At 31.1% G+C, this 16152-nt stretch overlaps 1 protein-coding gene across 2 annotated transcripts; it reads right to left on the bottom strand.

The window, feature by feature from the left end:
- Nucleotides 1–1997: 1997 nt before the first annotated feature.
- LOC132739959 (uncharacterized) lies at nt 1998–14299 on the bottom strand. 2 transcript variants are annotated; one of them, XM_060727813.1, is made up of 9 exons: nt 14108–14299; nt 13263–13694; nt 5858–6220; nt 5307–5351; nt 4802–4912; nt 4372–4444; nt 3346–3413; nt 2772–2796; nt 1998–2418 (listed from the first exon to the last, which is right to left on the bottom strand). In XM_060727813.1, the coding sequence occupies exons 2-9, from the start codon at nt 13627–13629 to the stop codon at nt 2388–2390; spliced, it is 1083 nt and encodes a 360-aa protein (XP_060583796.1). In that variant the 5' UTR covers nt 13630–13694; nt 14108–14299; the 3' UTR covers nt 1998–2387. The 2 variants fall into 2 exon arrangements, with proteins under 2 accessions (XP_060583796.1, XP_060583795.1); XM_060727812.1 differs by having other exon boundaries at nt 5858–6268; nt 14108–14297.
- Between the last annotated feature and the right edge of the window lie 1853 nt (nt 14300–16152).

Here is a 16152-nt window from a genome sequence, read left to right on the forward strand (position 1 = left end):
TGGTTAGATAAAGAATTTGGAAATCGAAACCCTTGGACAATCAATTTCATTGGAAACTCACCAAAACACGTTTCGATGGAACCGTTCACCCTTTTGGGATGTCCCTATCCTCTTTCTAGCCCTAATATAGACTCTATAAATTTGTATTGCAATACAAACCTTTAAAAGGTAATCAAATGTAAAGTATTATTATTTCTATCTACGTATTACTTAATATATAAAATAAATGCAAATGAGGTTTGAACTACATATCAACTTAAAAGCTTCGCTAAACTACTACATAACATGTAACATAATTAAAATACAAGTTGACTTTCATTTTAGATTTTCTTTTCGCTTGTATTGATTTATCAAAGAAACCAAATAACATTAATCATTATATAAAAAAAACTTTACTTCAGACGACGAAATGATTAATCATTGTTCCCATATAATAAAGTTTATGGTTAAAAAAAGAAATTAAAAAGAAACACAATAATCATGCAAAGAAATGATACCTAAGGTTAACCAATAAACAAATGAGAATATACTCCAACGAACATATTCAATACTCAGTTATCACGCTTTGTATTTAAGTAAAATTCTATTGATGGTAAAATAAATAAATATCTCCACAGGAATCATAAAATATTATTGTTTATGCACGTAGGTATTTATATCCATAAGTCGTTGTCTTCAAACCACTTGCCACTCAGAGCTGATGGTTAGAATCCCGACAGGAATTTTTGATTCTTTCATGTGAGGTTGCTAACCAGCTAGCCTAGGAGCGTTGATGGGTCTACTAATGTGCTCATTCGTGCCTGAAATATGCCGGATGGGCACCTGAGGTCTTCCTCCACCAGTAAAGCTGGAACGTTGTTATGTGACCACTATCATGTCGGTGTTACGTAAAACTCAGTCAAACAAACAAACAAATTCTTATTAAATATACAAAACAACGATCACTGTTATCTGGTCATATGAATACCTTTAAATAAAAAGAGACAACATGTATATATAATGCTAGGGACTGAACGTCTTAAAAGTTTTTTAAGATTAATGAAAGTAAACAACTTACAATAAACAATTTACATGATTATATATCTGAAGTTTTCGATCATAATTTGACTGCATATAGCATATTTTTTGTGTCAGCTGTTTAACCACCAGACAGTGCTTTCTCAATATATGACGCATCAAACAAATCTATCAGAAACATACATGTTGATGCTGAAATGCATAACCATGACTTATCAAAGTTAAAGAAGTGTGAGTAAGTCACACGCCTTGTTAATACAAATGAAATTCCAATACTATATTTCTTTCATAAAACTCAAATACATATATTGTCGGTGCAGAAGTTTATGCCAATTACCGTTAATTCCACAAACTTCCAAGATCGAATAACTTCTACGATCAAGGTAGTAAACAGTTTTACACTAAACAGTATCATTGCGTTGACAAATTAATATGACTGAATATCAATTAAACGGAATAATGCTACGTATGTGGTTTATACGATTAAGTATTTTGAAACAAAGTAATATGTGTTAATTATTTCACACAAATGTCAATGAAATGTACTTGCGTTACAACTATTTTGAAAATCATTTGAAATATTTAAAAAAAAAAAACAGATTTACAAGTTGTGATCCGTTCTTTGCCTTCAAATTTTATGTTAATGTAATAGAATGCTTAACATGATGGGACATTGGTACTTATATGTTTTAATACATCCAATAATTTGCTGCAATTGAGCTGCAATGCAGATAATCATATCCATAGTCATACGTTGCTTATCTAGACTTTTACCATGAAGTTAGAGATAAATGCATACTCAGTAAAAGTATTGGAATCAACGTGAAAGAGGGTCAGCATATGTACCTACGCCTGCTGCTGTTAGCATAAGCAAAAAGATGAAAGACATTGAGTATGTTTATGAAAGTGCAACATCTCGCACGTCCCGAACTCAGACCTTCCTTTAATGTAAAATATGATTAGAATAAGTTGATTACATGTAAAGTTTTTCAGATAGTTCTTATATTTGTACACAATAGCAACTTAAGTGCTATACGATTGCTTGACAAAACATGCAGGGACATATTTGAAAAGTCAAATATAAAACAATATCATAATTCTATAATATCTTCAAAAAAAATAAAAATGGGCAAAAAGCCTATTCGAGATTACAAATGTCCTGAAAAATAGGGATAAGAATGACGTCACATGTAGTGTTTTTTTTGTTTTGTTCTACAGTTGTTGAATTTAGATATCACATTGTCATACATCAAGATAATGTCATTTAATAACGTGTTCTCGATGTTGGATTTCATTTTGCTTAAAGTCTCAAAATGTATCCATTTTTATCAGTTGTGTTTTACATCTGCATCAGTGTGAGGTATTTCTTATCAATGTGTCAGATTTTCATATTGTGATGAGCTGAAAGATAGACATACAAGTGAAATCATTGATTTACATGATGTAACTATATTGATAAAAATTACATTATGGTGCCCTTTATAATTCGTTATACCTTAAGGTGCCGGTGCAAGTTTTTATTTGTAACCTTGTTGCCATCATTCTTTTAATTTTTCTGAATAAAATTTATCTAGACAATCAATTTGTGCGTATTTAAACCTTTAATCTTCAATGATGCATTCACATTTTATAAGCAGTATGACACAGTCCTAATTTGTTATACTCATTTTTTATTTAGAGTACATTTTCGTGTTTGAAAGAATTTCCCTAAATTTAAATTATTTGTAATTGGCAGGCTTTCCGTGATTAATTACCTGATTGGTGATCCACTGGAACTCACTGAAACAATATATCAAATATATCAATATTACACAATATGTGTCCGGCATTAAATTGAAATGTTTACGTCAAATGTGTCAATTAACCAAAATGTTACGAAAATTACTTGCGCTCTTAATGTAGTATCAGCATATTGTTATCAATTCGCTTTATATAAGCATTTAAATAGAGACATAAATTACATTTTTTCTAACATTGAAGTAAATCAATGTATTTTGTCTGTTCAAATGCTTTACAAGTAGGTACGGGGACCTATCGTAATGATGCAGTCAAAATTGCTATAAATTTTTGATACTTAAACAGACACGTGCGTTCTAAATATATATATTAAAATTGCTTCTGTAGACAATATAGTTTAAATATACTTCTTTTAATATTTATATTTTAAGGAGCATGTTGCCATTGGTCTTCTTTCAAAGTTAACTTATTTACACTGTCAAATTGTCTTTTGTATTCGTGATGGATTTGTTTTAACATGACAGTTTTGGTATTTTAACTGCCATATAAAATATTTTTCTGACATATAAAGTGTAGGAAGAAATGCAATACCATTAAGTGAGTCGTAGGTCATTCTACCCTCCGTATCCCCTCTGTTTTGAAGTTGTTCGTACGTGTTTCTATAAGCATAATTATTGATTAAAAGATTTAGTAACCAGAGCAATTAAATATCAGTGTTATTGTCAGTACATCAATATCAGAACTCAAGTGTCCGTTCATTTATACTTAATATATATTTAGAATCTGTTCTTAGAGTGAAATGGTCTGAAGAATACTATAAATAATTATGTTCATAGTATTTAGTACCACTGACTACTAAAGAATTATATATAGATTATATCGATAAATATGAGCTACATGATATAATATGATAGTAAATAAATATATACATGTAGCATTGTAATAAAGTGTTCTAGAAAAAAATATTATTCATTATAATGTACATATCAAATCATAAAGAACAAGATCAACAATTTTAACAAGATCAACAATTTTGTTCAAGACATAATTATTTATAAGAATATTTGAATATTTGAAATATTTATTGAAATTTAGCCATTCTAGAATAATCAACTGTAAATGTCTTTGGCTTACGTGAAGTAATTTTGAATATCATTCCACCATAATAGTGGCACAGTTGTAATTATTTCTACACCAAATATATACACAATTTAACTTGGAATAACAGTTGTGTCAATATTGCATCTTGTTCTCACTCAGTGAAATATTTTTCGAATTAAACGAATATTTTTCTCTGCTTTCATGTTATAACAACATAGTTATTGATTACTTTGTAAATTCATATAAAACAAAATTATTCAACTGCGCCAATGTTCATTACCGTAAAAAACGAGACATAATATAAATTTTGCTGCATTTACCAGCAAGAATTTAACCGTGTTCGCCCCCTCGTACAAATCAGATAGCCTCGTGTTTCGGTGCTCTTTCTATTACTTATTCGAGGTAGTAACTTTTCAATTTAATTATTAATTTTTGAATATATCGATAAATACAAAATGTATATAGATTGAGCAAATATCCTAATAATAATAATGACATATATAAAGAAAAACTTGCGTTGAAATGGCAACGTCACTTATCCTAGTTTCTTGAATTTGTATATGTTGATGCTGATCTTGAGTTGTATGACCTATTTTGATTAACAGACATATTAAATATACTTTTTTATATCCAAATATATTAATGTGCATTTACGGTATAGAGTTTTGAAGACAATCAACATTTAAGGAACAATAAGACTAATCAATTCTGAAGAATAAACGGGCCTAAAGGTAAACTAATCATATCAAAATAACAATGATTCAGCAATTTATAAAATCATTGTATGAATATTACAATAGTTGTGCTTCCTACAACTGCTTGCGGGAAATCTGAATCCTTGCTCACGCAAAACAATTATTCAATACAAATATACCAGTGACTATTCTTAGTTAACAATTCTTATCAAAGAATACGATTAATGTTATATAAAAACAATCGTGAATACCTGTTTTTGTCCTTATTAAACAACGGAGCGTAAATACCACACCTGAGAGAACCGCAAAGACTAGTGCGAAAATCACAGTCCCCATGAAAATAGCCAGTGATACGTCAGTACCTGCATTAACAAATTTCCCATCTACATGTATATATATTGTAGTAATTACACATATTTTCTACGTATTCTTTCATAACCTTTGAAAGGCATCACTGCTTAGCGATTCATTTGTCGTAAACGATAGTTACGATACGTCAGTATGCAAATTTCAAACAAGTTGTATCTGACAAAACGTTCCGCAATTATAGTTGAAGTATTGAGAATATTATTTAGCGATGTAATTGGTGAAAATGACTTCACGATCCTGATAAAAATTCATCAATTTACTATTAATCGTTTTAAAAAGTAATATAGAACATATTATTTAAATCGGTACTACAATTAATCACCTGTTAGTCTGGTATTCAATTTGTTCCTCATGTTACATAAATTAACAAAAAGTCTTAACCTTTACCTGTTGTGCCAATGTTAGAAACTGTGTTTCCATTGTCTGGTTTAGCTGTAATAAAGAATGGTGACATTTTTATTACACAACATGCTAAAACATTTCTAAAGATTTTCTTCTAAAAAAGAATCTTTATTAGTCCGCAGGTACAGTTTTCCCATGTTTATTTTGAAACTTTTAACAAGATGACTCTGCATTACCAATACAAATATTTGACCCTGCTGTTGTTTTGAAGCTTGGAACACACCAGGTTTGTAAAAATCATTTTACCTGTTTCGGCACCATTTGACCTATAATTTGTTGGTGCGCCGTATAACCAAACAAACCAAAACAAAACAATTAGTGTTATATTGATTTTGATTAGTTCGCTGCAAGATGTTTTGAAATATTCGTTCTTATATTGTTGGTCGATTTGTTAGTTGCCATTTAGAAATACCACAAAGTGTCTTCCATGTTAGATGTTTGGAAACTATGAGTTTTGCTGGTATGGCAAATTATTGTTTAATGCACAATATTCATTTCTTTTAATTTTATATAAACAAATACTGTAGATCACTTACTAACGGCAGTATAAAATTTTGGATTGTTTTCAGATGTGTAAGATAGTCCGTACGGATCTCCACTAACTGTAACAAAACACTCGAATGCCAGATTGTTTTCCCTATTGGCATCAGCTGCTGTTGTGTAGTATCTGATTGAAGCCACTCGTGTATATCCACACTGACTGTCACTGATTGCAATGCCCTTATCATATGTATATTCTGGTGGTTGATAGCCAATAAAGTCATCATTTTTGGAAGTTTCTGATGTTCTATGCCATCGAATAGGGGCTCCTGGTAAACTTCCTATATTAGCAGTACACGTAAGATGCAACTCATCTCCTACGTCAGCAATGGCCATGTTTGATGGTGACATTCCTTCTACTATAAAACCATTCTTTCTTGTTATCAATGATGTCACTTGAGGTTTTACTAGAATATTTACTAAAACGTATCATCCAACATAAATCTTAATTTTGAAACACTAGAGAATCAAATAAAGTCATACTTATGATCAATGTAATTATTATTATTTATTAAAGGATGATTAGATCTATATATGATTCCAAATTCTTGTACGCGCTTGCAGTGTGAAAGATGACAAGACATTCATATATTAAATGATGATGTCCGTGTTATGCCTTTACACATACTTGCTACTTTACGTGTGGTTAATTAAAAAAAATACTTTAGACACTTCAAATGAAACAATGCTTAATTCTTCAATTTTAAAATGCTTAATAGTTTTCTTTACAAATTCCAATATTTTTAACATGTCATGACGAAAAGTAACATAGTTTATACTCAGAGAATCTATGCTAAAGGTCAATGGCCAACATATTTATGTGCAAATTTTAATATTAAATCATGTTGAACAAATTTAAGTAAGTTTATTTTCACAATGTACACGTAAAAACACCAGTAATTGCCTAAGAATAACCCTCACAGAGTTCCAAATCATACAGACGTAAGGGTTGTTAATTGTTATGCAGGTGGTTTCTCGAAGGGGAAGTGCCATACATGCATCCCTATGTAAAATATTGACACCTTATTATAACGATATTTTGCATTGTTTCTCTTAATGTGGTTTACATTAACGTACATATCGTGGATAATTCCACTGATGAATATCCATTTCTAGTTCAATGTTATATGTTTCAACCACAGCCACAAACAAAATTACTTTTTCGTTCCGAAAACGATGACGATCTCGACGTCCCTAGCCCTTGTGCGGAATAAAGCTTTAAACAATGAAATGAATAAATTTATGGTAAAGGGAAACACACAACTTAGATTTTATATCCAAAATCGGTTTGATGCACTCATTCAATATACTCTGTTTATCACATACCATTCTGCTTTAAATGGTATTGCACGGTCGTTAATATATTTTGACGTGACGACATATGCGTTAAATAAACACGACCGTGCAATATCATTTCTACTGAGACGCAAAAGCGACACGGGTATGTGATTAATAGAGTATATTGAATGGGTGTAAGTTTAATACAGAATTTCTTGAACGTGCTGAAAAAATTAAGTATGAAACTTACAAAAATTTGATTTTCTATTTATCATAATTATACCAAAAATAAAAGCCTTTTGAAGTGAAAACGAACCATTTTTTATTGACGCGCCTATTGTATAACGCTAACATTTAGCGCGCCTTAACGCTATGTTTGTATGGGTCAAAGGATGTTTTAGTTATAAAGCGAACAAGCTTTTTAAATTCAAAGTCCCTGTGACCTTGAACTTTGACCCAGTGACTGCAAAATTGGCAGGAGTCATTTAATGATCATGACTTAATTCCATGTTTATATGACGACTGTGGGTCAAAGGATTCTTGAGTTATTGGGTGGAAAGCTAATTTTACTCAAGGCCCTTCTGACCTTTACCTTTGACCTAGTGAACTCAAAATCAAAAGGGGTCATAACTGGCGAAAAATAATCTTAATACCAAATATGAAGACTGTTGACCAAAGCATTTTAAAGCAATTGAGCGGACAAATTGTTTGAACTTAAAGCCCCCGTGACATAGACCTTGACCAAGTGACAACAAAATCTAAGGGGGTCACCAAATGGTCATGACCAACCTCCATGCTTAATATGAAGACTGTTTGTCAAAGGATTCTTTAATTATTGGGCGGACAATTTTTTTTGAGTCACGGTCCTTTTGAAACTAAAGGCCTCTGTGGCCTTGACCTTATACCTAGTGACAGTCAAATCAATAGGAGTCATCCACTTATCAAGACAGACCTCTATGCCAAATATGAAGAATGTGGGTCAAAGGAATCTTAAGTTATTTGGAGGATAAGCTTTTTGTAGTCAAGTCCCCTATGACCTTGATCTTTGACCTAGTGTCCTCAAAATTAATTGGAGTCATTTACTAATCATGACCAATCTCTAAAGTCCGACGGACGGCCGGACGGACAAACTGATTCCAGTTTACTTTCCTTACATATGCCGATGTTGTCCTTCAGTTTGGCTGAAGAAGAATTCGCGACATAATCGGCATACATTTATTTTCTTAATAAATGAGCTAAATATTTGACTATAACAAGTTTAAAAATGCAGTGTACGAAACAATTTATCAGTATAGAGTGCTACATAAATGAGTAAACACATTGATTAAAAAATATTAAGCTCAAACCTTTTTGAGGATGTACAATTTAAACATTTTAAGGGAGCAAACTTTATCACAAGATTTGAATCTTATATTTCATTTTATTATATTTTTCATTTTAATTTTTTATCTATTTATTTTTGTTTTGTTCGCCAGTGTTATCCATTTGATCCCATTATGAACTTAAACTGCTCCGAAGAAAGTGTACGCAGAATCAATAACACATAAATGTGTATGCAGTATATTGATTTTTTAGAGAGTACGCAGTATCATAATGTCTATTTCCTGTTAATTGTTCGTTTTAAGACATACAAAGGAAAAATAACAAAGATTGAAAATAAATTCATGAAATATATTCTACAATAAACTAACTTCTAGCTGTCTGAAACTTTCAGTTTAATCGATAATTCCTCAAGTTCTATAACATTTCAACGCCGGGTGTACACAGTATCCTGAATTCAAATCGCATTCATGAGAAAGGGAAGACTTTTGTCAAGGCATTTGGAATATCAAAATTAGAAGTAAGGACATCTTCTTTGCAAAAGAAATTAAATTCAAATCAATTCTGCTTGTTTTATATGATTTGTTTTTGTTCAAAATACCGGTTGAAAAAGTGTTCGCGGTATCAGAATTTTGAGGCTGTACGCGCATCGTATGACCCCCTTGAGTGCGTCAGGCACCCGGTTTTCATTTGATTAAACAGAAGGCCTTAAATTGTATCAAACTCAAATTCAATGATTCTAGAGCCGAATCGATTCGATAAAAATATAAAAGACCGTTCTTTAGATTTATCAAAATACAGCATGTGGGTCATTTAAAAGTTAATGTCAGATGTATAAAGATATATCGCTATTAACTTTAACAACAGCCAAGGCCTTTCTCTAAAAGGTTAAAACAAATCTTAAAAAAAATATTAAAGAAACAGAATAGTTCTTCCATTTTTTAATTTTTATATGTATGTCTAATCACATTTGTTGTTTTTTTCCAAGTATGAATCATTTCCATTATGTTAATTATTCAGTTTATTACAGTAAACAAACCTGTATATAAAAGGAAACAAAAGTAGGTCACTTCATCAAAATTTAGGTCAGCTTATATCAAAATTCAATTTTATATTTAAAATTGTGCACATGGTCTAAATTTCATAGATGTACAGTAGGTCATTTTGTCAAATTATCAAGGTTAGCTGAGATCAAAGTTCAAAAGTAGATTACTTTGTACAAAGCTAGGTCAGCTAATATCAAAGATCAAATTCACATCTAGAAATGTGCAAATGATTCAATTTTCATGGCTGTACATCTAATGATAAGAAAGTAGGTTAGCTTGACAACATATTGGCCAGCTGAAATCAAAGTTTACTTTTACTTGAAAAACTGTGCACACATTCTAAATTTTATAGCTGTATATCAACGGACAAGAAAATAAGTCACTTTATCAAAATCTAATTCAGCTGATATTTAAGTTCAATTTTACATTTAAAACTGTGCATATGGTCCAAATTCCATAACTGTACATCAAATGTCAAGTTATTATGTCAGTTTGTAAACTAATCTAGGGCAGCTGATATCAAAGTTCAATTTTACAGTGAAAACTTCGCATATGGTCCAAATCAATTAAGGTAATTGTCTCGTCTAAATCATTCAATATGTTTACTTAGTAGCAAGTCTTGTTTTGTCAAAATATAACTCAAATCCGTACATAAATAACAAAATTATGACAAAATTCAATAATCTTGCCTTGACGATCAAGGTCATGTAAAGCTCAATGTCAAGGTCAGTTTAGCCTTTAAGAGGTTCTTTTCCAAAAGGCTATTGTGTTCATGTATGAAGATAATCTAATTAATAATAATATTACAGAGTTACAGCCAATATAGCAAAATCAGTAAAAATTCAATAATTAAACCTTCAATGTCAATGTTATAAATAAGCCAAAAAATAGAGAAAAACAGAATCCCTAAAGAAAGTCCAACACAACAAAATTGAAAATGTTGCAGGCTCGGTTTGATTGAGCCTGTTCATGGACGGTGCTGGAAAGTGCAAGTTACCGTCCACGCCCCCTAGCACCGGCTTAAGCAGAATTCAACATTTAACACGAAAATGGTTAAATTTTGAATTTAGAAACATCCGCAGATGTGTTCATACAGCGGTTATCATGGAACCTTCAATGTGACACAGTAGTGCCATTCCATGAAAAGCGGCAACCTGAGGTTCATATACATACAGGAGGTCTTATGCTAAAAAATGTTGTGTCTTAATATGAAGTCAATTCAGTCAATGATAACAAAGTTAAAGCCAGTTACAGAAACAAACAAGGTTATAAATGAGTGAAAGTCAAGGTCTGTCTGGTTTACTTGAAGATCTATTACCATCAATTCATAGATAACACAGTTGTAGTCATTGATAGCAAAACTCACCAAAAATAAAGTAACATTTAGATATTTGACCTTAAAGATCAGGGTCATTAATGAATGAAGGTCAAGTTTAGTCTGGTCTATTTAAAAGTCTTGTCCCAAGGTTTGTTGTGACCAAGTATGAAGACAATATACTTGATCAACGTTAAAGTTTTGGGGAAGGCAACGCCGACATGACTTTAACAATACCTTTATTTTTCAGAGCTAATACAAATGACTATTTATGATTTACAAATCGGCGGCGTTAATGCAAAATCGTGTTTAGTTATGTCACCTTATCATCTAAAACAACATGAAATTTCATTTACATTTTTTTTCGTTTATAATGAATATTTAAAAAAAATGTGTAATATGCTGAATAACACAATGGATATTTTGATGTATTGGTGCGAAATATTTGCACTTATATGTCAATAAAAGTAGGTAGGGATATTCCTACGGGATTGGTGAAAAGGCAATCGGAACGTCCTCGGCTATTGTCTATAATAACCTCGGAGTTAATACGGATTGAAAGTAGCCCTACATCGTGGTTTCGGATGTAAACAGAAACAGAATGTATAATTTTTGATAATGTAAAACGATTGTATATATTTGACAGTCAAACGAAGATAATATTGGTTTCGGATCAACTATGATTGAAAATATGTCTGACAATCATTTCTTAAGCCCAATGAGGTACAATTTTAAACAAATCCGATTTAATGTCAACAGGTTGGCATTTTGTACCATAATAATAAATATATTAATAATGTATTGTTTGTTTTTGTATCTATAAATTCACTTTTATTAGGTTGACTTTTACTTGATATATTGGGACACAATTGTTAACAACTCCCAGCAGTAAATTACTATTTGTTTACACGTTTAGTTTTTAGCGAAGGTTGGACGAAAATATCGAATCCGTTATGTGTATTCATACTACAGAACTTTTGTTTGAAGACTGACGGAAATGGCAGAAGTTGCGATTGGGTGAAAAGGGTGGAGGAAATTGCCAATTGCGTTACGAAAAAAAAAAAATTTTTTTTGTTGCTGTTGTTGTTATGTGGGTTTTTTCATATAAGGGCACCTTAAACACATTATTATTAACAGAAAAATGTGCCTTTCTTTTGGCCAGAAACCTTTAACTCAGGTACATAAATGATATAGGATAAGACAACTCCCTAACAAGACAATCAACTGATACTGAAAATAGGGTTTGTTAATATCACATTATCTCCGATCGCTTTCACAGACATTTACAAACAACATTTTTTTTCCATTTTGATGGACCGTTGCATCTATTAAACCATTTTTTTATTTAAGTAATTGCCTTAGAACTTACTGATTTACTGATAATACAACAAAAATTGCAATATATCATGAAATGTTAGTAAACGGTAGCTACGGACCTGCTCGCTATTTAAAGAATCGCCTGCCTCATTGTGGTTCCCACCTTAATTGATATTTTGAACACCTTGTCGATTATCATTCATCCTTATATGAAGTTTCGCAAATTACTTTTCCAGGATTGCGACTCTTTGCGTGTTCACAATCGTGTCATAAATACGATCGTTAAATACCTAAAATTTGACAGATTCAAGTAAACTGAACAATCCTCTAATAGATAACAATAAAATGATTACTTTTTTACGCAACTTCTTCATTAAAAAAGAATAAGTGAAATTACACGCTGAGTCAATATCAATTCCCGATATGATCCTGTTTCACGAAATCTTTTTCCCGAAATGAAATTATCAATTTGGATCCTTTACCAGCAATTAAAATTCCATGTGGATTTTTGTTCTGCGACTACATAATGCAATTTCGATATCAAATATAACATGAACTTCGAAAGTGACAAATAGTGTGTGAAAAATGCGACCGATAGCGTGCAGAAGTGTATAGTAAATTGTAGTTGGAATTACGCAAACGCCGGGAATTTAATTAATATATACTATCATTATAGATCTATGCATTATAAATTCCAAAGAGCTCGTAAAATTCAAAGCTGCTTTGCCTTATTCATATCATTAGCTTTAAACGATACTCGTATGTATGAATTTACTGTAAGCTGTGAACACTGCAATCTTTTCAATCTTCAGCAACACCTCCTGTTGTGGAAATTTTATACGTCAATTCACATCTATAAGCTCTATCATTAACACAATTTAAAATTTCAGTCACTTCCCAACAGATTTTTCAAAGGCAGTTGAATCGGTCAATTGTTTTACATAGTAACATTATAAAATGGTCATTTTCTTGTGCAACTCATCTCTTGAAATTTATTGAAATAATTTTTATTTTTATATACTAAAAGCTACCTATTCAAGTTTTATCAAACCAATAAAATTGTTTCCAACCTGTCTTAAATATGACAAGGTTTTCCAGGCATTTTTAAAATTGCATAAAATTTACCATATGCTGAAAACGTGACGTTTCTGTAAACATTAGCAATTGTTCCTGATGTTGTGCTTTTATACGACAATTCACATCTATAATACCTGGCATCATCACAAACCATCTTCTCCATGCTCATAGACAATGTAAGATATGTGTTAGCAAGTGTTGTAGAATCCCATGATCCTCCAGCAACATAATCTTTACTAGCTGCTACAGCTGTAATATCATCTGTTAACGTAGGATTTTCATTTCTACCTACTTCCATTAATGCTAATGTCTGCCAATCATTAGGATCTGATCCAGAATGCGTGGTTGATTTAAGTCTTCGTATCTGTATAAGGTAAATACGATCTACATCTGTTTCAGTGATACTACATCTCATAGTTAATGTTCCTGTGCTGCCTAGAAGAACTCTCTCCTTGTTTAGAGTGAAATCCACACCAGTTACTGTAAACGTAACAATTGAAATAAAAACAGTATTTTGAAAGTATTTTCAATCTTACATGAAAAAGTGGAATTATAATGCAACCCTATTTCTTGTCTAACAAGATGTTCTAGAAAAATTGCTTGCACTCATTAAATGTACTAAAGATTAAACAATCAATGATAATGAACAAATATTTCAAGAGAGTTTAGAAAAATATAGTCTAAAATATAGAGATATACATGAACAATATGGTATAAACATACACGTACGAGTATGCATAAAAATATATAGTTATCAATATAAAGATATACACAAACATAGACACGCACGCAATATAGCTGTTAAAAGTTGCACAATTAAACAATGGCGATAAACAATGGATATAGTATTTAAAGAATTTAAAGTGGACTCAATTTAACATCAGACGTATTACCTTCAAAATTAGTAAAAGCGATAACAAAGACAACACTTTTTAAAAAAAATTCGACATGTTTAAGATTTAAATAATCCACTTTCTCTTTATAAATCTTACATCTACATAAAACGTAAACTTAGTTTTGAAAAAGGAAGTATCGTAATTATAAAATATACCAGAATGATTTAATAGCATAAAATACTACGTATACGAGATAAATATAGCATTTGCATCTCCGTACAGGTTGGACTTGTATCACGATAAGGAAGTACTCGAAGTAAAATTTAAATAGAACTTAAGTAGTTTGAAAGAAAGATTAACACGACAATCTTATATCGTGCAGTATTATGAACATCACGCTACATTATTACAACAGTACATTTTTACTTATTGGGAATACATAGTTTATTACTACTAAGACATCAGTACGTTCGTATGTAGTAATTGTAATGAATACGACTTAATTTTGAAAAAAGATTGTTTTATCATTGCTTTCGAGGAATAGACTATGACTGATAACTTGTACAACCAAACAATTTGTTTCAGCTTTATTTTTAGTTACCTAACAAAGAAAAATGTACCCGTTACATAACACTCGTGGAATATTAAGGTGATTGTAAGGGAATGGAAACACATACCATTTTTTATTTATAATTTTGATTTATAATTGCGAAGAAGATCGTTCCTTGGTTTTGTTAATATTGGTTTATACAGAATTTATTTTAGTTCGATTGTGTAGGAAGCTATAAGCTTAAAGACACACTTTCGAATCCGTTCCTGGAAGCAACCAATTTTGTTAATATTAGTTTGCGCGGATCGAAATCGGCACATAGCATAACGGTACGGAAAATGCTATTAATGACCGTTATTTACGTAACGGTTTTATAATTCATTTGTTAAAACGAAATCAATTATTGCATATAAAACTAAACATTACAAAACTTAAAAAAATGAAAAATTCAACGAAAGGAAAGATAAGTCCACCTTTTTTCATTATAACTATTATATTCTTGGAGATTACCTAAAATGCAATTGTTTAATTGATATTAAAGTAAAGATACAAATCAATTCAAGCTTGTTAGTTTTTTTTAGGTTTATGTACCTAGACCCACACAGGACAAAATAATCGAGCACTATTGCACAAACAAATTTTGCGCACGTTGTGCGCATCTTTAACTGAGAAGAAACATGCATCAAAGTGAACGGAGTTGCAGGTTTAAATATGCGTGATTTAATGTGCCATGTATAATAGCATAATGTAAAGGCGGCCTAAGTATAACTGTGTCAAACGCTATCGTTATATCATACATATAAAATTAAATGATGTTCATTTATTCTGTTTGTGTTTACTCTTTTATGTGAATGATTAGATAAGCTCGAAAAGTGTTCAGCTCAATAAGTCTTATGGCTCTAATCATATACATCAAGGTTATTTGTAAACATTAGCCGTATTTTTCACTTGAAATGGACTGTAATTATTTAAAAAGTGACATAATATTCACGCACACACGCCGCAAAATCTTGTGATACATCACTAAATGTTACATAATGCTAAATGAGTGGTAATGTTAAAAATTAATATTTTCAAAACTTTTTTATTTTTATTTGTTCGTTGACAAGAACAAAAAACATCAACAACATCAATAACAAAGCATGTGTCAATAATGTATAAGCAATATAGAGAGATAAACAGTATATATGCAATTAGATTTGCCATACGAGGACTGGACAATATGTAATGCAAAATGGTCAGTAAATTTAACTTGAAAGCAAATGTTTTACAACTTTCTATTTCACTTCTTTGAATAATCTCCTCATTATAATGTTTTAAGCTTGTCACAAATTTTCTATGTCTATAATAATTACAATGCTGTAATGTTTGAAACGTTTACAATGTTGAGATATTGAAAGTAACACAATTATCACGTTTAAGAAATATTTACGAGCAACTTCTCTACAAGACAGAAATGGAAAACCAAACAGGTTGTTACAGTGTGGAATGTGCTTTAAAGGACTCGTTTTTCTTAAAAACAATGTATGTATCACAAGTTATTCCGTTTTAA

Source organism: Ruditapes philippinarum, unplaced genomic scaffold (assembly GCF_026571515.1).
Source record: "Ruditapes philippinarum isolate M1 unplaced genomic scaffold, ASM2657151v2 ctg4842_1_1_1_1, whole genome shotgun sequence".
Lineage (NCBI taxonomy): Eukaryota > Metazoa > Mollusca > Bivalvia > Venerida > Veneridae > Ruditapes > Ruditapes philippinarum.